Source organism: Notothenia rossii, assembly GCF_949606895.1.
Source record: "Notothenia rossii genome assembly, chromosome: 8".
NCBI lineage: Eukaryota > Metazoa > Chordata > Actinopteri > Perciformes > Nototheniidae > Notothenia > Notothenia rossii.
In genome coordinates, this window is record NC_136906.1 from 34,049,076 (window position 1) to 34,070,558 (window position 21,483).

Sequence of the window (21,483 nt, forward strand, 5' to 3'; positions counted from 1 at the left end):
ATTACCACCAACAAAATCATTTATAAAATGCTATAACACAAAAAAATAACATAAGCAGCAGATTTTAAAATTAAATATACATATCAACTACAAAATAAGCAGGTATTAAAGTGGAACACAACGGAAATGGAAATGAAAAGGCCTTACAGATGTAGCACTGAATTTCAGACTCCAGTTTACAGCTTCCTGCCTACGACCTCTCTAAAACCAGTATAGAGGAATGTTAAGCCCTCCCACTATTTTCCAAGAGGGCGTTGCCAGATTTTCAATTTCAGGTTTTAACCAGGAGATGGCGCTTCATTCACAAATACAGAAAGACAAGTTTCATGGACTTTCAGTTGTGTTTTGAAGAGCATTTGAACACATCAATATTTTAGATCAACTAAAGTATATCTAATCTTGTAATTCAATAATATATAGTCTTTATATATTAAATAATCATAATTATAATGTAAATGTTTACATTACACTTCTTTATTTGTTATGCTCATACTTTTACCTTTACAATTGTTTGCTTTAATATGCAGTATATTTTTTGTGTATTTTTGTGTTTGCTTCCTCCTGCTCCCTTTCGGACACATACTGTATGATTTATTATTATTATTAATATGAAGATATTATTAAGATAAGATAAGATAAGATGTTACTTTATTGATTGAACATTTTAGTTTAGAATGTGTCAAGGGGAGAACACTGAGGCATGAACTCAATTGCACGACTCAAAACTCAGACTCAGATAGCGTTTCAAAATAAAGACTTTACTGGAATTTGCACAGTAATAAAACAAGGAAAACAAAACCACTCTTTCGAGGAAAACTATAATGCGATCTATAGCATAGGTCCGTGAAAGGTCCGTGAAAAGGTCCGTGAGGTAAGCCGATACGTGGTCTTCGAGAGACAACGAACTGACAATTAACAGGAGGGAGCTAACACAATATATACACAGGTAAAGGGGACACAGTTGGAAACAATCAGGGCGGGGAAAATAATCAAGGACGCAGGAGACAGAAAAGGGGCGGGGAGCGTGGAGGCCTGAAATGAGAGGAAGAAATAATTAAGGGTATAGACATAAAGCACAAGACAAAGGGACATGACAACTCTAACATAAAGAATAAACTTTCACAATAAGTTTCTTGGACATGACAGTACCCCCCCTTCTAGGGACGGCTCCTGACGGCCCAGGCTCCTCTGAGTTGAGGCGGTCAAAATCCTCAATGAGGCTTTTGTCCACGATGAAGCGGGAAGGAATCCATTGCCGCTCCTCAGGACCATAACCCTTCCAGTCAACCAGTAACTGTCGCCCTCTACCCCTTTTCCGACTAGCCAATAGTGACTTGACCGTGTAAACCGGACCTCCATCGATCATCCGGGGGGGCGGGGGGGGTTTGACGGTGGGAACCATAGCGCTCTCCTTCAATGGTTTTAATTTCCCTACATGGAAGGTGGGATGTACCTTCGTGGCCCTGGGAAGCCGTAGTCTCACTGAGACTGGGTTTATGACCTTGGTGATGGGAAAAGGACCCACAAACCGGGGAGCCAGTTTTCGGGAGAGTACGTGGAGGGGAAGGTCTCGTGTAGAGAGCCAGACTTTTTGGCCTGGCTGGTATACAGGGGCTGGTCGGCGTTTTCGGTCTGCTGCTCTTTTAACCAGTTGTGAATTTCTGCAGAGTATCTTCCTAGCCGCAGCCCACACGCGCCGACAACGCCTGACCAGAGCGTGGGCAGACGGGACCGTGACCTCCCTCTCCGTGGCTGGGAACAGTGGCGGTTGGTAGCCATAAACACAGTGAAACGGGGACAGGCCCGTGGCAGAAGTAGGGAGGATGTTGTGTGCATACTCAACCCAGGTGAGGTGCTCGCTCCAGGAGGATGGATTCTGGGACACCAGGCAGCGCAGGCAGGTCTCCAGTTCTTGATTTAGGCGCTCTGTCTGGCCGTTAGACTCCGGATGATATCCAGACGAGAGACTGACCGTGGCACCGATGAGGCTGCAGAACTCCTTCCAGAAGCGTGACACAAACTGGGGGCCCCGGTCGGAGACAATATCCTTAGGGAAACCATGAAGCCGAAACACATTCTGCATCATGACCTCCGCCGTTTCCTTAGCTGAGGGCATCTTTGGCAGAGCAATGAAATGTGTCATTTTGGAAAATCTGTCCACTACCGTGAGAACTGTGGTTTTACCTCTAGAGAGGGGCAGGCCAGTGACGAAGTCCATGGAGATCTCTGACCAGGGCCTGTTGGGAATAGGGAGTGGTTGTAATAACCCTATTCGCGACCTGGAAGAGGTCTTGTTTCGAGCGCAGATAGGGCACGCCTCCACATACTCCTTCACCTCCTTCTCCATGGATGTCCACCAGAAACGTTGTTTAACAATGAACATAGTTCTCTTGACTCCGGGGTGACAGGTGAGCAGCGAAGTGTGAGCCCAGTGGATCACCTGTGGTCGCTCGGCCTCCTGAACAAAAATCCGGTTAGGCGGGCAACCCCTTGGTGCAGGAGCTCCAGCATTAGCACGTATTACCTCCTTCTCTACTGGCCAAGTCAGCGCTCCTACCACCCGGTTCAATGGGATGATGGGTTCCGGCTCCTTGGCTGCAGGCACAGGGTCAAACAGACGGGACAGAGCGTCAGGCTTGACATTCTGAGACCCCGGCCTGTAGGAAAGAACAAAGTCAAAACGGTTGAAAAACAAGGTCCACCTAGCCTGGCGGGAGTTCAGTCTTTTGGCCTTTCTGATGTACTCCAGGTTCTTGTGATCGGTCCAGACCACAAAAGGATGCTCGGCTCCCTCCAACCAATGCCTCCACTCTTCCAACGCTAACTTCACGGCCAGCAACTCACGGTTTCCCACGTCATAATTTCTCTCTGCCGGGGAGAGCTTCCTGGACAGGAAGGCGCAGGGGTGAAGTTTGTTGTCCTTCTGTTGTTGCTGGGAGAGGACCGCTCCCACCCCCTCGTTGGAGGCATCCACTTCCACCACGAACTGGCGAGTGGGATCCGGCATGGTAAGTATGGGGGCAGTGGTGAACATCTTTTTCAGCCGAGAAAAAGCCTCCTCAGCCTGAGGAGACCACACAAAAGGCACCTGAGGGGACGTGAGGACATGAAGAGGGGCTGCAATAGCGCTGAAGCTCCGCACAAAACGTCTGTAAAAATTAGCAAAGCCTAAAAACTGCTGCACTTTTTTGCGAGAGTCAGGGGTAGGCCAACAGGCTACTGCGCTAACCTTCTCTGGGTCCATCATAACCTGACCTGGGGAAATGATGAAGCCCAAAAAAGTGACTGTTTCCACATGAAATTCACACTTTTCAGCTTTGACAAACAACTTATTTTGGAGCAGTTTCTGTAGAACCAGGCGGACATGTTGTTTGTGGGTGTGAAGGTCAGGGGAGTAGATCAGAATGTCGTCCAGATAAACAAAAACGAAACGGTTCAGAAACTCCCTCAACACGTCGTTGATCATAGCCTGGAAGACTGCAGGAGCGTTTGACAATCCAAACGGCATGACCAGGTATTCATAATGTCCTGAAGGGGTGTTAAAACCCGTCTTCCATTCATCGCCCTCCCTGATCCTGACCAAATGATAGGCGTTCCGCAGGTCTAATTTGGTGAAAACCTTGGCTTCCTGAAGCTGCTCGAAAGCGGACGAGATGAGAGGGAGGGGGTACCGGTTTTTAACCGTAATGTCATTGAGAGGTGAGTAGTCGATACAGGGCCTAAGAGACCCATCCTTTTTGCCCACGAAAAAAAAATCTGCCCCTGCTGGGGATGAGGAATGACGAATAAGCCCTGTCTTGAGGGAGGCATCAATATAGTCCTTCATGGCCTCTTTCTCAGGTCCTGAAATTGCATAAAGTCGACCCTTAGGAATGGGAGACCCGGCAATTAAGTCAATAGCACAGTCATAGGAGCGGTGAGGAGGAAGAGCCAGAGCTTTGGACTTACTAAAAACTTCACTAAGGTCGTGGTAGCAGGAAGGAACTGAAAGTACATCCGGAAGATATATTTTTGGGACTGTATCCTGCCTAACACTCCCAGTGTTACATCCCCTGTCAATCTCTGCTACCTGCTTAAAACAGAGATCAATGCAATTCTTTCCCCACCCCTCCACCCTCCCAGATTGCCAATCTATGTGAGGGTTATGAAGTTTCAACCAGGGAAAACCCAAAATGAGTGGATGTTGGGCTGAGTTAAATAAGTGAAAAGACATTGTCTCATGGTGGTTATCATTACATCTTACTTCTAAAAGCTCCGTTTGGTGAGTCACTTTAAACAACAGCCGCCCATCGAGAGCACTCGCTTCAAGAGGCTGGGGTAGAGGTTTAGTTTTTATGTCCCATTTTTTAACTAAACCCCAATCCATAAGACTTTCGTCCGCCCCTGAGTCAATGAGAACACCATGAGTAACTACATTGTCTCTGATTTTTACCTGGATCCGGGTCAGGGTGCGAGGAGGAAAGTCAGAGGAAGAGATCCGGCTCACCAACGTACTCCTCTTCATTGGTGAGCCTCCTCTTTTACCGGACAAGCCGCTTGTGGGTGTCCGCGCTGCCCGCAGTAGAAACACAGGCCTTCCTTGAATCGACGCTGACGTTCTGCCAGCGACAGCTTGGCGCGGCCCAACTGCATTGGCTCCTCCACGGAGCCAGGGGGCGCTGTTGTCCGGAACGCAGGTGGTGAGGGGTGACGGGACCTCCAAGAAGAAGTAATATCCAGCGGCGAGCGTCTCCTCTGGAGAGGTGGATCAACCGCATCCTTGGATTTATTCCTTCTCCTCTCCGTCAAACGATTGTCTATACGTAAAGCCATGGATATGACAGAGTCCAAATCAGCGGGCAGATCGAGAGGCGCCAGCTGGTCTTGTAAAGAATCCGAGAGACCGCTGACGAAAGCGTCAAACAATGCAGCGGAGTTCCAGCCGCTGTCGGCTGCCTTAGTCCGGAACTCGATGGCGTAGTCAGCCACACTCCGCTGATGTTGTCGCAGCTTGATCAGAGCCCGAGCTGCTTCCCTGCCCGGCGTGGTTTGATCGAAGGTCTTCCTCATAGTGTCTATGAAGTTCTCCAGAGACCCGCAGATAGGCGAGCCTCGGGACCATTCTGCCGTGGCCCACGCTGCTGCTCGGCCGGAGAGATGAGAGATCATAAAAGCCACTTTGGAAATGTCCGTGGGAAAAGCAGCCGGTTGGTGGTGATAGTGTAACTCACACTGCACGATGAACGGCCGGCAGCCTTCTGAGTCCCCGGAGTACCTTTCGGGTGGAGCCAGACGCATGGAAGCACTGTGCGGCTCAGTAACCCGGTTGGGATCGAATCCGGTCACCGCTGGAACCGGAGGAGTCGTAGGAGGAGAAACAGCCTGCAGGTGAGTGAGCACACGCTGAACCTCTGCTGCCAGTAGATTAACTTGGGTCGTCAACGATGTTTGTAGTTCCCCCTGGCTGCTGGTTAGATCCTGCACTCCCTGCTGCATGGTGGCCATACGCTCCTCTTGTTGCCCAAGACGTTGGCCCTGAGAACGGATAGCGTTCTTAATCTGATCTGAGTCGGCTGAGTTCATTTTGATGGTCAGTTCGTACTGTCAAGGGGAGAACACTGAGGCATGAACTCAATTGCACGACTCAAAACTCAGACTCAGATAGCGTTTCAAAATAAAGACTTTACTGGAATTTGCACAGTAATAAAACAAGGAAAACAAAACCACTCTTTCGAGGAAAACTATAATGCGATCTATAGCATAGGTCCGTGAAAGGTCCGTGAAAAGGTCCGTGAGGTAAGCCGATACGTGGTCTTCGAGAGACAACGAACTGACAATTAACAGGAGGGAGCTAACACAATATATACACAGGTAAAGGGGACACAGTTGGAAACAATCAGGGCGGGGAAAATAATCAAGGACGCAGGAGACAGAAAAGGGGCGGGGAGCGTGGAGGCCTGAAATGAGAGGAAGAAATAATTAAGGGTATAGACATAAAGCACAAGACAAAGGGACATGACAACTCTAACATAAAGAATAAACTTTCACAATAAGTTTCTTGGACATGACAGAATGTGCTGTCCCACGGTAATTCAGAAGGCTCACAGGTCACATTCCGACCATTATTTAAAACAATAGGTGCTTTCACAACGTCTACAGTTTGATTTGTATAGAGGGAGCTCTGTGGCTGAATGGCCAGATTAGGTGTGGCGCATTTATCATAGGTGATCAGAGCTAACTGCCTGCCGTCAGATTTCATTTAAAAAACAGATCTGATTTTAAGACTACTTCAGCGCTCATAAAGAATGATAAGAATAAGAATAATGCGTATTGAACTGGTTTCATTAATTAGTGAGTTTATTTAACACTAGAACCGCCAATCGGGTCAATTTGTGTGATGTGTGTTGTGTGTGTGCAATGTAAGTTTTTTTCAATAAAATATTAAAGTCTCCCAGTCCGTGACTTTTCCTGAAAGTGTGTTATGTAGCACCCTATGTTGTTAAAAATTGCATTCTAATAGCGGGATTTGACAGGTTTAGGTAGGCCTATACAAAAACCTCTGGCGGTTCTAGTGTTAAGTAGGTACAGTAGAAGCCCTTTTTTATCAGTAACGAATTTAGCAGTTGAACATAAAAGTCAACTAACTGAGGGTCACTTGCAATGACAGTGTTGTGTCTAACTGTAAGCTTGTCACTCAGAGTAACCTACAGTTAATTTAGCTGCTGGAGAAGAAAGATCGGGGGGGAGGTTGGGAGGGGGGGAGAGAGCTGTGGTTGATGGGCCATTATCCCAGCTAACACGCCACGTTGCCACCACGTGGCCTAAAAGTGGTAGTTTGGTGGCACTGTGCACAACGTGGTAGCCACGTGGCCCCAACGTTGTGGTTCACCACAAGCACCCGTCTAAGTGTGCACAACGTGGTAGCCACGTGGCCCCAACGTTGTGGTTCACCACAAGCACCCGTCTAAAAATACTGATTTGTTTAATGTTATAGATTTATTTATTTATTTCCTTTTTGTCAGAATATGAGTTTGAAGGATAGTAATTTGTGCAAAAAATATTACTTGGGTGGTTTTACAAAGAAAATACCACGTTGTGGCCACGTTGAAATATAACGTATAAATACCACGTTGTGGCCACGTTGACATATAACGTTTTCCTTTCCATGCAAGTGGGTGCACATACATATGATTTGTATGCAAATAGATGGAGTCTACTCTATTATGTAGTTGAATATTGTTCGTCCATTTGTTACTGTTGATGTTTATAACTGTATATGCTCTCACCAGCCTAAGAATTCAACCAATCACGGCAAATTTCGTTCGCGCCTTTTCTCAGTGTTCTGGATTTACCACTTCACATCCTGGTCGATCCATACGCATACAAATTATATAGTCCCTCAAATATCCATCTATTCTCCCAGAAGATGGGATGTATTTTGCAAAACAGACAGTTATTCGATCGTTTTTCCCAGTTCGACACCCTTTCCTGTCCCTCGATGCCCCCACTAGCGCTGGTTAAAATGAATGCCGTTCAGCGACCTACAAACGGTTAAACGGATCTGCGAAAACGAGGACACGCTGTCAATCTCTGGAACGTTAGGCCTAAACCGCGTTTTTTTTATTCAAGTCAAGAACTTTCAATATATACTTGCAGGTAAGGAAGCCATCCTTTTTTAAAGTTTTGTAATTCGGGTCATGAACATATGGGGGAGTGTTCTATGCACAGCTCTCAGCATATTTTACACTTTTTCTGCCGAAATTAAGCAGGTGCCTTGTGGCCTTATCTCGGACTCGGCCTCCATGTTGTTTTTTTCAGCAGGGCCGCTGGGCTGTGTGAACAAAGCTTACATTAAATCCGTGGGAGATCTATATCTGGTTGAGATATGTCCCGACTTTTCAATAGATAGCGACTACCCAGTTAATAGACGAACGTACTCTATGGGAATGTAAAGGAATTTACGACAGGCTGACCAGGTGCAAGCCTAATAGAGCTAGCCAAGCGCGCCCACGCTGCGCCCAGCCCTCGTAACCGCCATTATCAGATTATAGTAGTTTAGTAGTATTTAGTTGTTCTGCATGGGTTATAGTTTATCCAAAGTATACCACAGATGATGTAGCAATTAAATATATGATAGTAAGCTTAGTGATAAACAGCTTTTGTGTCTTGGTCTTCAGGTAAAAGATGTCGGGCGAATTTGTTGTAGTAGAGTTTGTGGACGAGATGGCTGTTGAAGTCGTCCACAAGTCATGGATACAGTCAACAAGAGATGTAAGTAAATACATGCATGTACTTGGAACATTGTCAAATATATGGGTTTGCAGCCGTTTGATAAAAAATGGAACTTAAAGCGTTTCACATATGTGGTTGGTTGGGGCGGTGGTGTCTAGGGGGCTTTTCTTCCCCCTTTAGAGGAATTTTGGCCCTTTTTCCCACTGGAGGACGCACTTTTCCACTCCCTCCACACTCAGTGGAGGTGTACTAGTCAGGAGTCAAGGGGGGGGGGGGTGTTAGTGACATTTCGGTGACTGCGCCTTAAGCTTTTATCATCTTTACTATCTATAGGCCTCGTGAGACCACCCCTTGGGCCAAAAAAGTGGTCTCTTAAGAGAGGTCACTTCTCATAAGAGTTTCAATAACATGGGATGTATAGCCCTTGATCTCAATACAGGACCACTGTATATCACTACGCAATTCATTAAAACATTTTAACTACATTCAGTCGCTGCTGTTATATTTCAGCGTCTGTGTTGCTATTGGCCAGCAAGGGGTGGAGCCTCTTCAAAAGCCAGGAGAGGGGAGCTGCCTGACAAAGAGAAATGGAAGCTTTATGAAGTTAGGATATTTTCATTTGGAGGTAGGAAGCATTTAATATTTACAGTTTGAAACGTTAGATTAAGTACATAATTCATGCTAGTTTTGTGTACTAAGCGGGAACTGTAATAAATTGAAGTGAAAAAAGGAAACAGAATGACGTTAATTTTATTACCTTGTATATCAGTTCTCTTAATATAACATATTGTTTCCAACTTCAGACACCTATGACAAGGCTCAAGAAAGGGCGAGAAAGGCTGAGGATACCTCCAATGTAGAGACTGACACAGAAGAATGTCGACGGAAAACTAAGAAGCCTGCAAAGTTTCAGGTTTCAGAAACTGAAGATGCTGATGGTAAATACAGAGAATTGGGCATAAGAATATATTTAAATATGTGACGACATAGATGGCTTCATAATTGCCACAAATTAATAGAAAAACAGTTCAACGGAATAAGAAATATTAACCCTTTCAGTTTTCTTTATTAAATGTCATTTAATGTGGTGCTTCACTTCACCTGTTAATCTTTATTAAATAATGTTAATACAGACGAAGAAGGGGAGATACTGGAGGCAAGTGACAGTGTCCCTGCTCTAGTTCTGGCCGAGCTACCAACACCTCCTCAACGGGCAAATGGTAAATGAGGTTGGCACAAGGATCAAGTAGAGCTATATCCTCAACTGTTAATTTCAATTATTTTAGTTTCAACATGAAGCTTGAGTCACAAAAGGAAAAAAACAGCATTTGCTTGTATGCTAATTTTATTCCCAGGAGGTCCAACCTTTTCTTAAACACAGTATCTAACTGGCTAACTATGGGCTATTTTGACATATAGAACAATGATTACTTTTTGGTACAGACATTTATGCAGTACCAGGTAGATCAGTACCGGTAAATTGATATTTTGGGAGTATCTTCTTGCAGTGAAAATAAAGTATTGCTTTCATGTCCTAATGAAAAATGCATTAATAATGTTTTATCGATAACCGCACTCATTAAATTCTGTTTAAGGCTGTTCTGCACCGAGAGCGATATCACCAAGTACCAGTACCCCTTCCAGGTCTATTTCTGGGCATAGAATCCAGTCTCCTGTGTGTCCTAACAGTGACACAAGATCAGGTATTTAGGACTATTGACATTGTGCATTTGTCTTCATATTTAAAAAAAAAACCTGTTTCGAGTAATGATATACATTGGTCCTCTTGAGAGACCACCCCATCTGCCAAGCCAAACCGATCTGTCATAAAGGGTGGTCTCTCATAAGAGGTTCAATAGCATGGGATGTGTAGCCATTGGTGCATGCTGTAGTGGTCTCCCAAGAGAGGTGGTCTTAAAAGGAGTTCACTCAAAAGGGGCACCACTGTTTTCACTTTGCTCCATTTAGCCTTTCACTTTATATTAATTTAAATATTCTGATACAGACATTTATAAATTAATTACATTACTATCTCTGTATACAGTGATGACTTCAAGTGCACGACTGTCTGAGGATCATCGTGGAGGAAAGCAACCCTTCCATACCAGGTAAGGAATCTGAGGCTTTGTAGTTTTACCCAAGTATTTACTGTGAGTAGTACGTACATGTATATCTCATTGCTCACCATGATTGGTCTAGGCCATTCATTGGTACAGTCACCCTGTGCTAAAGCATTTAGACTAGTACATGTAGTACATTAGACCAATCTGATATTAAGCTGTAGCGAATCTCTGTTACTACTCATGCCATGTAACTATGGCTTACTGTTGGCATGTACTGCAGTGAAGTAATAATTTCATGTTATGTTTTCAGCACCCCCACAACACCCAGAGCTTCTACATCTGCTGCAATAAATCCTGAAAGTGAGCCGACAGGTAACAAAGCCTAATGTAACAGTTTTACTTCAAGAATATTTTTCAAAATTGTGATCCAGAAAATATTCAATTTTGATTTCTTCATTCTAAACATTGTGTTCTTTTGAGACAAATTGATTGATGATTATGGCATCCTTTTCGCATTTTTTTCTCATTCCATTTACGTTTAGCTTGGGATGCTTGAAATATGTGTTTAACTTCAACGCAACATGAAATGTAATGAATCATTTGTCGCAATTGCCTTAATGCATTATACATGTATGTGGGTGAATAGATGCAAATTCTAAGCATAGTATTTAAAAATGTGGAATTGTGTTATCTTGCTACAGGATTCCAGAGCAGGATGCTGATGCGTATGCAAAACCTTGAAGAGTCACAGGGGGAAATCCTTAGAATGCTGCGCTTCTTGACAAGTGCCAGCAGAGCAGCAGGAGAGGAGTTGGACGATGTACTACCAGACCCTGTCAGCAGTACTGAGGAGCTGGATAGGCTTTGTGAGAGGCTTACAGATAAGGCCTTCAAGAGACAATTGGTATGTTCCATTGTGAAAGAAAAACTTATTTTGTTAAGAATCGCTTAAATTTTATGAAGAAGTAACTCCATCTTCCAAAGAGACAGATAGGCAGACACCAAGACAGACAGGCAGGCAGGCAGGCACACATACAGACAGGTATACAGACAGATAGGCAGACAGACAGGCAGGCACACAGACAGCTAAACAGGCAGGCAGACGGACAGTCAGGCAGACAGGCACCTAAGCAGGCAGCAGGCAGGCAGGCAGGCAGGCATAGATAGATAGATAGATTGATAGATAGACATAATTGGGACCACTGAATTATTTCAAAACTGTAGTAGTTATATTCAATGCTGCCTTTGTTATATATATCTGACAATTTAGCATTTTCACTTGGATGTACTCAAGGGTTTTTTACTAAGAAAACTAATTATCTACATTGCAGACATGCTATATGACTTCCTTGGGTGGCCACAACATCGGAGACACCATCCGGAGGATGCTCTCCAAGTTGGGAACCAATGCCTTATGGTCAACGTATAGCCTCAAGGGAAAGAAGGGCAAGAACGCGTTGATTGACCTGTCGGTCACCAAGGTCCTCATCAGTAAGTGTTTAAGTCATAAATGGCATGCAATTGCTTCTTCAGTATTTTATGAAGCTCGCCTGATGCACTCCAGAGATACTCAATCTAACATGTTGATTATCATTTATTATAACCGAAACGACCATTTTGGGGATGTTATGTTTCATGTGCATGAGTGGGTACGTGTCTGGTTCTTGTTAGAAATTAAAATCAATGTTTTAATGGGGAAATGTAGTTTAAACATGCCGTCAGTTTTAATGCTCTTTTATACTGAAAAACCAGAAATTCTTGTGCACAAGCAGTTAAGCTTTTATTCTGAAAATCCTTCATCTACGGTTAGCATTTAGCATGTGGCTAATATACGATTTCCTGAAGAGGTGAATTTAGTAGCGAAATGATATGGAGTGGTGCAAACCGAAGCTACTGATTTAACACTACAACTATAGATGTCGAGATACTACCATGCTGAATATTAAATGAAGGTACAGTTTATTTGAATACATTATTGTTTACAGGCGAGAGTAACATGTGACAACATCCGGAATGACCGGAAACCAAACGAGCCGAGAAGTATTTTTTAGAGTATTGATTACAGCGTTTAAAATGTGTTAAATGAAAAGTGATGAAAGAGAATATGAGGAGAAACGGCGTGTTAAGCATATATTGAATGTGAAAAGAACCTATCCTCTGTTTAAATGCAATAACGGACATTGGAGACGAGGCGAGCCGGCTGGCGGGGAGGAGCCAGCAGAGGATATATAACAACACCGGAGGAGAGATCCATTCTCTTCTCTTCCCTATCGAGGAGCGGATCACAGCTGTTTGTCTGACTGAACAATATCATGCTTGTGACCAACCCGCGCCTTTTTTAATTAAAGTACCCAATTGAACTTTCACAGAGACTCCATTTAGTCTCCTTTTAAAGCTTCTCTCCTGGACGGGAGAATAACGAACACAGTTAACAATCTGGTGAGTTCCCTGACGTGATCTCGCTGACCGAGGAGAGAAAACCAACCGGCTGTTTCCTGGAGACGCTTGCAGCCATTCGACACACAAGAGCTCAAATCAATCGGTAAGAAGATGCCTGTTATGACAAAGATTCTTCACTAGTTAAACTAGGCAAAGTTAGATTTGTGTGTTTGACGGCAGCCGGCTGATCCTGAAAATAGCTGTGCATTTTAATGTTAAAACAACCCAAATTGATAAAATAATCACTCTAAAACCACGAGGCGTTGTTTTGTCACAAGCAGGGTGAGTTCACACTTTCTTTTGTTCCATTAACCCTGCATGCTATTAACCACGTGTGGGTGTTGAATTTTAAATATATAGTGTGTGGACATTGTACTTCGGATAGGTGCCTTGCTGTTTTCACATAGGTGTCTCTTGTTACGTTAGTAGTTATTTAGCCTATGACGTAAGGGTATATAGCCCATTTGACGATTTTTTGTTAAGATCTGGAGACATAGCGAATCGGTTAAGGGCCGAGTAAGTGAAAACCAGCGGGGCATAGTGAATCAACTCAGGGTTAAGACGGAAGTCAGTGCTTTAAAGAAAGTCCTTTTCAAGAAAGGCTTGGTTAAGGTCTAAGCCTTTATCAGTGGTTAAAACTGTTCTGTTTAAAAAAGATATTGCGGGTGGGTTACGGTAATCGGAATTACAACATTAGTGCAGTAATAAGACGACGGTCTATTATCAGTGGCTGATAGGTCTCCATATTGGTCCCGGTTTGCCGTGTCCAAATAGCAACAGTTAACCATAGTCGACTATAAAGTCAAATATTACGTGAACAGGTTTATAGCTAGTGCGTAAGGGTTCCTAACTTTAAGTGATGATATCAATAAGATAAAGCCCATAGTCGACTATAAAGTCAAATATTACGTGAACAGGTTTATAGCTAGTGCGTAAGGGTTCCTAACTTTAAGTGATGATATCAATAAGATAAAGCCCATTTTTTCATAGTAGCCCATTTTTTCATAGTAAACTAGATAGAAATGTTGTTATTTTAAACTAAGTGTTGTTTTGGCTTGTATTTCAGGGTTTATAATACCACACCAGTGGTTTACTTTGTTACGGTTCGTTTAAAGATCACCTCGCCATTGTTTAAACTCCCACCTGAGAGCCGCATGGACAAATCTCTTTGTCTACAGGTCAGAGTGCGAAATATAATCGGGTGCCATCTTGTTTACACCCCACATGTGGAAAAACAAAGACAGGGCAATCGCCATTTCGTGAAATGTAAATTCAATTTGCTCCTTTTTCTTTGAATTTGCATTTACACAGAGCATCCACCAATTAGAAGTAGCAGAGTAGAACATTTAGCAGACTATTTTTGTAATTATGAGAAGGATACAGATTACAAGTGATGTTGTTCCCCCACACAGAAAACTATTGTGTCCACACAACTAGTGAGGTCAAGATGTGACGGAGCGACAGAGACTGGCCCAACATTTTCCAGCCAGTACATAGATAGACCCCGTCAGAAGACCGGGGCTGTGTTTAAAGGGGAACTTCATTTATTCTTAGCCAGAAGTGCAGTTTTTAATCAAACAATTATGTGATTTATGGAGTCAGATTACATTTTTCTCATAAACACAATTTTATAATCGGTCTGAAGTGTCTGTTTTAAGGCATGAGCCGCAGATTAAATAACATAACACTGATGAAGAAGTTGTAGGGTTTTTACAACAGTTTCAAGAATCAGTCTTTATTTATTTATTCTTGAGTAACTTTACTGATTTATAGTGTAGTGCGTAAGGCAATATCTCATTTGAGTGAGGGGCACCAGCCCTTCATGCAGGTCACCCTCTGTGAGAATAGTTCATATTTTCCCTCCAGTTTGGAGACAGATTATTTTATCATATGTTAGTTCAGCAGTGTCAACCAATCCTCTAATCCTAGAGTTATCGAGACGCATTAGCGACACCAGGGGTATTGTTTTTCGCAGCAACGATGATGCATAATACCATGACAAAAGCCATTATTGAGACAAGTAAACTATTAGAAGTGCTAATGGGAAATGTTTTGTGAATATGCATTTATGCCATCAGAAAGCCATACATCATATGATATTTTTGTACGCCTTGTGGGTACACGGAGAATTTATATTTATTAATGCAACGTTATGGGTTTTACATGTCCTGTTCATAATAGGGTAATCATTGCAATATTAATTGAGCATTTTATGCTCAAAGGAGGGAGTGTCATGATTATACAGATATGTTGATTTCAGTGACGTAGTTAATAAATAATAACATGTAGTTGACAATAGGTCATAAAACAACAAGAGGTATGCCGAAGCTTGGGCCTTCTCCAAGGAGGGAGTGGTCCAGTTTTAGATATTAGACAAATAGAAGTGGATGAATATGTCAGAACTCTGAGTAATATTATGCAAGTTTTGTCTACACAGCAGGCTGGGAAAACTACAGAGATACCAGACGAGACACCAGAAGAGACTCCTGTTCGGCCAGGTGATTGGGTGAGGGTGAAAGTTCACAAAAGACAGTGGGCTCATCCCCGGTGGACAGAAGCGTGAAAAGTTGTAACAAACTTCACACGCGCTCCGGTTTAAAGGTAAAGAAAAAGGAGCAAATTGACACCACCTCACACATTGTCACCCTTCACTGGCAACTTCCAGAACATTATTGGGAGTTAGGACTGATTTGGCAGAGCTGGAACAAAACAATAAATAGAAATAAGATAAAGATAGAAACAGCTCAAAAGACAAATTGTCTATAGATTTTTATAGATTGTACATTAATGTGAAAACCTATTTTTTTGTTTTACATCTGAAAAAGAGTCCAATTTTTTGTATGTTATTTTTGGACTCATTATTTAAATTCTGTAACGGACACAACCAGGGATAAAATAGAGATGATTACGAGAACAAAGCCAAACCAATTGTGGGGTCCCCTAGGGATAAGAGTCAGAATAGCATTGTTGATTGTGCTCATTACACTTGGCACCTTGTTGGTTGGATGGGGAGTACAATATCAAGTAAAACATGGAACCATTAGTTCACTCATAGAGAATGCCCACATCACTAACAAGACTCCAGCTGTGTTTCACAGACTTTCACTTATCCTCAGAGCCAAAAGATCAGCTGAGCAACAAGAGGAGGAGTTAGAAATACTCGTTCCCAAACAAGAGGCGGTTATAATCAAGATGATTCACCCCCTATATGCAGTTTTTGTATCAAATGATGAGATGGGTTTAAGTGATCGGGATATGTAAGTGATGGGGATTTACAGATTAGGGGAATCTCTAAATACACTGGATCCATGTTTTAGTCTGTACCAGAAACACCCCCTGTTAAGCTATGAACAACCGACCGGTGACCTGAGTAGAATTATTGAAAATGATTACAGTTGAAACAGGCTACTAACCCAAAAGTACAGCTTTGTACATACAAATTCTATGAACAAAATGTCCTAGCAGACAGTGGCGACATTGCAGATATGTCCAGTCACCAAAGTTACTTATGTTCTAAATAACAGTGAGATTTAAAGTGATGGAGAAAATATGGAGACGTTCCTTTATAGTGTGTGAAATATGTGGTGCTTGAAGCATCTAGGTATTTAAATTTATGGAAGAAAGTGGTTTCCTGAAAGAGTTAATTGGAGTGAACATGTTACAGTGGGTGAAAACAATGTTTAGTGATATGGTACAATTATTAGAAAACATTAACTGGGCTTAGATGACATTTAACATCAAAGAAAGATAGTATGGTTAGGAAAATAGAGTGGGAAAGATTGGATTTATTTTTACCTCAGTGTGTTAACTATAGATAATACGTCCCGAGATCTCTCTCTCTCTATCTCCGCCTGTCAGAACGCTACGACCCCAACTTCCAAGCAGACAAAAGACCTCACCACGGAAGACTCCTCCTCCTCCATCGAACAGACAGAGAAGCAGAGCTGAACCATCTCCACCTGAGGAATCCAGAACTACAGGTGACATAAAAAGGCACACTCTCATCGGTCCCCCACAGGACATGAAGTTCCAAGCTGAGCCACAAGATTTGGACACAAGAACAGAGTGTGGGACATGAGAGCAGAATACGCCCACCATACAACCAGTAGAGACTGTAAAGGAGGAGATGAGATGCAAAGCAGATGGGACACTGAAAAGAGTTACAGCGGAAGGATCCAAGCGCAGATGGACTGAGGAGAAGGTGGACGGAGAAGAGGACAGGACGGAGGAGTTGGCATGGTCCGGCAGAACGTGAGGGGGTCGTGGCTTGACAACCAGAGGGGAAGAGAAGGAAAACGGGAGTGAGTGAGTTTACACATAAACACACTTATTCACCAACGAGAAATATGTAAAGAAAAAGGTTTATTAGCCATGAATTAATCAATTGGTGAATTTATAAAGTAAGAAAGAGGAAACTATTAAATAACCCTAAAAACACACTGAGGGTAGAACATATTATTCAATCTTTTCATCATATGAACAAATTATTCTTTAAGAGTTTTTTTATTCATGTGTGAATTTGGGTAAGATTTAATTTGTTACAGTATAGACCTACAGTTTAAAGGGATGGTTTTAGTAACCACTCTATAAAAGCAGACAAATCTTTATTTGTATGGAAAATGTTAAAGGTAGAGCTAGTACCAAGCCAAAGATAGTATTCCAATCTAGAGTATTGATATCTCCATTGTAGCATGGTTATTACCTCAGGAGGGAAGATTAAGGTGGAAATAACATTTGTTTTTTGTCCAAGATGTAAAGTTTTAAAAAGACAAAAGAGAGATTGCACATTTTAATTAAAAAAAAAACTAATATAATTGGGAGTAATACATGCTGGCCTTGGATCACTCATTGTAATGGTGCATATTTTACAACAAATATCGTTCAGGGATAAGGGGTCGCTCGATCCACCCTGCAGATGTTTTAAATCTTACTTGCAGCTTCAGAGGGAGCGCACGGCACCAGAGTATGAGTTTTAAAAGACAAGCGCCACCAGCTCCTAAAGGTCATCCATTCAATCAGTGATGACCTGACTTTTAGAGATGTTATTTAAAGGAGAAACATATCTGCCATAGGTGTAAATTCCTGAATTGAACTGCAAACCATTAATGAAATGACTTCTGTTTTTAAAATCCTTGTTAAAGGAGGAAGTAATTATCACATGCTCGGGCACCCAAGGTTCCACACACTGTTAAAGGGGTTAGCATAGGTATTTAAGTAGACCATAATTGAAAATAAATTTGTATAATGCGTTATTAATATTCCACTGGTTCTCACACCATTTCAGGGACTTTATCACTGCATTAGAACAGACCACCCAAAGGTAATGAGAAGGAACTTTTAAGTGATGAAACTCTACAACTGTTGTAACTGACCAAAATCTTCTCCCAGAAATGACTGTCTAGAATGCCGTACCCCAGAGTAGAACGTACCGATTGATCACGACGGCCCCTTCTAGAGAACATATTACTTTCATACCTTAAATGGTATGAAAGGAGGGAGGGTAAATTTCTCATGAGGAGATAATTACAAATGCTAGCAGAACAAGACGACCAACCCCCGTATACAGATGTTGATGACAATGATTAGATTAGTTTAAATGATATGGATGTTCGGAGATGAGATTGATCAATGAATGTCCAGCTGATGTGATTCTTTACATTATGAAATCATGTGAAGAAGTGAGCTAAATAAAATGCTAAAATGGAGTGACTCCATTTCAATTTACTTTACACTATTCCAAGATAGTTTATTTTTATTTTTCAATTTACTTTGCCAATCCAAGATATTTTATTTTATTCTTTATTACTTTATACTATTCTAATATGTTGGATCTCATGTTGTAAAAATCATTGCTATTCTAAAATGGTTTGTTTCTTTTCATTTTGTAAAAACAAGTGCCTTAACACTGAGCGTGGTATGAGAACAGTTTCTGTGAAAGGAGGGACGAAGAAATGTTCTGATACCAAGCCATTGCTGCTATTTTGAAGAATGATATTGAATGTAAACACTAGAAGTTATGCACAAGGGAAAACTTTTATGTTTGAACACAGACAATAATTTATTTTGTATTTTTGTAAAGCCGGCTGTAAAACCATTCCATTTGATTGTATGTTTGTTAATATGAGATATGTAATATGCAAAGTTCAGATGAAGAACTCATTGATTTCAGTATTATACACACCTTTTAGGTGTGTAAGGAGGGACTGTTAGAAATTAAAATCAATGTTTTAATGGGGAAATGTAGTTTAAACATGCCGTCAGTTTTAATGCTCTTTTATACTGAAAAACCAGAAATTCTTGTGCACAAGTAGTTAAGCTTTTATTCTGAAAATCCTTCATCTACGGTTAGCATTTAGCATGTGGCTAATATACGATTTCCTGAAGAGGTGAATTTAGTAGCGAAATGATATGGAGTGGTGCAAACCGAAGCCTACTGATTTAACACTACAACTACAGATGTCGAGATACTACCATGCTGAATATTAAATGAAGGTACAGTTTATTTGAATACATTATTGTTTACAGACGAGAGTAGCATGTGACAACATCCGGAATGACCGGAAACCAAACGAGCCGAGAAGTATTGTTTAGAGTATTGATTACAGCGTTTAGAATGTGTTAAATGAAAAGTGATGAAAGAGAATATGAGGAGAAACGGCGTGTTAAGCATATATTGAATGTGAAAAGAACCTATCCTCTGTTTAAATGCAATAACGGACATTGGAGACGAGGTGAGCCGGCTGGCGGGGAGGAGCCAGCAGAGGATATATAACAGCACCGGAGGAGAGATCCATTCTCTTCTCTTCCCTATCGAGGAGCGGATCACAGCTGTTTGTCTGACTGAACAATATCATGCTTGTGACCAACCTGCGCCTTTTTTAATTAAAGTACCCAATTGAACTTTCACAGAGACTCCATTTAGTCTCCTTTTAAAGCTTCTCTCCTGGACGGGAGAATAACGAACACAGTTAACAGTCTGCATCTTCGTTAGTGGATCTTTCAAAAACTATGTGACATTCTAATTTACTTATTTGTATGAGTATTGGTCATCCGTGGGCCAAGAACCCTCATGATTTTGGTGCTGATTCTATTTTTATATCTTTATTGTTGTGGCCATCTTGGATTTTCTTAATTTTCTCCGGGGTTTGGCCATACTACCGCGTAAATTTTTCAGCTGTTCATGGGGGGTAATCATCTCGGTTAGCGATAATGGTCCCAGGTGGGTGATAATGGGGGATATTGATCCTACATCGGCGCTAATGGGGATATTGGTCCCAAGTGCGAGATACTGGTCCCCAGTGGGTGATCATGATAATGAGGGAAATGGTTCAGCAAGAAACCCATTTGTCTGGCCATCTTGAATATTTGGTGCCAGTAAAGATTTGGGGGATGTATCCTGTGTTCGTCTGTGAATACCATTCTAATTACAAATATTAAAATATAAAACTGCCTTAGGATTATTTAGTTTAGATTTGTGAGGAATAGTTGTTTTAGTGTTAATTCTTTCACCAGTACATACTGTATACTTGTTACTCTTCCTTTCTTCCGTGCATTGCTTGGGGTTAGCAGTTTGGTGCTACTTTTCCTACAGGAGCATGCTTGAAAAACCATCCTAAAGCCAAGGCTTCCGAGGTGGAGGAGCAACTGTCCGAAAATCTCAAATATGCACCGAAGAAAAAAGGAGGGCCAAAATACAAGGTGATAGTGGATTCTAGTGACTTACTTAAATATTTGGTCCATCTCTCCAAATGTCTGTCAATAAAGCATTTACATATCACATACATGTACCACTTTGACATATAGTATGTGTCATCAGTACTTAAATCTTTGCATTCTCACAAAGTTAGTTATCATTATCACTACTCATCAATTAGGAACAATTAAGGATTTTATTTTCTAATATACCTTGTATTCCCTAATGTGCGTTCTTGCTTTTTAGGAACCTGCTGCAAAGAGAAGGAAGAGCGTCGCATCTGCAGTCGATACAGATACAGATTCAGATTAACATTTCACATATTATGACTGGTCATTGGTGCACGGACGTTTCGGCCAACGGACGTTTTGGCCAGGTATATTTGTCGGGGCGGACGTTTTGGCCAGCTTGTACAAAAAATATAATAACTGAATAAATAAATATTTTATTTCATTTAAATTCACCTACGTAGTAGATACATGTTACTGCCATTCATATATATAATAACTGAATAAATACATATAGCGCCACCAACGTAAATGTTCATTTAGTCTACAAGGTCTCGGTTCGAAAGCCACAAATGTTCAGCTGGCCAGCTATTATTGTATTACCTTGGACAATGTTTTATCTATTGTTAGGTTATTTCCTTGAGGTACTTAGAAAGTAGTTTAGGTAAACCTGTTATGCCTTCATATAAAGAGATTGCAATTGATATCATTTATATCCCTCTTTGTGTTAATACATTTGACCATGGCTTCATTATGTTCTTTTGTTCAGGAACATACAAATTAAACTGGTTACTTATACACCTTAAGTTTGCAGAGAATATTTAAATTTCCATAATTGTAGAAATATGTATATATATAAAAAATATTATTCTACTGTCTACATGTCCTAAAATTAATTATGGGTTTATGGAATTTCTTATTGATATATATCTATCTGTCAATTTGAATCATGTCATGATGTATTATGCATTTGAACCATTGAAATGCAAATAAAATTGTCTAAGAAGTGTATTATTAAAATTTGAGTTGTGTTGATTACTTTGACATAATTAAAGCTAATCGAAAGAAA

The 21,483-nt window shown here is 41.6% G+C and overlaps 1 protein-coding gene and 1 long non-coding RNA gene across 2 annotated transcripts in view; both read left to right on the forward strand.

Annotated features, from left to right (window-relative positions):
- LOC307017354 overlaps positions 1-21,483 on the forward strand; it is a 527,538-nt gene that overhangs the window by 404,246 nt on the left and 101,809 nt on the right. The window lies entirely within an intron of this gene.
- LOC307015573 (uncharacterized protein) lies at positions 9,000-21,169 on the forward strand. The gene is made up of 9 exons (XM_079644267.1): positions 9,000-9,149; positions 9,345-9,431; positions 9,807-9,914; positions 10,256-10,319; positions 10,585-10,646; positions 10,976-11,178; positions 11,606-11,765; positions 20,305-20,411; positions 20,653-21,169. Exons 4-9 carry the CDS (start codon positions 10,258-10,260, stop codon positions 20,716-20,718), a joined length of 660 nt encoding a protein of 219 aa, XP_079500393.1. The 5' UTR covers positions 9,000-9,149; positions 9,345-9,431; positions 9,807-9,914; positions 10,256-10,257; the 3' UTR covers positions 20,719-21,169.

Excerpts from the sequence above, each read along its gene's own strand:
- LOC307015573 (XM_079644267.1), top strand. The coding sequence starts at position 10,258 with ATGACTTCAAGTGCACGACTGTCTGAGGATCATCGTGGAGGAAAGCAA. Across the intron at positions 11,179-11,605 it reads AGGCCTTCAAGAGACAATTG|ACATGCTATATGACTTCCTT; the intron begins GTATGTTCCATT and ends TCTACATTGCAG. Across the intron at positions 20,412-20,652 it reads AAGGAGGGCCAAAATACAAG|GAACCTGCTGCAAAGAGAAG; the intron begins GTGATAGTGGAT and ends CTTGCTTTTTAG.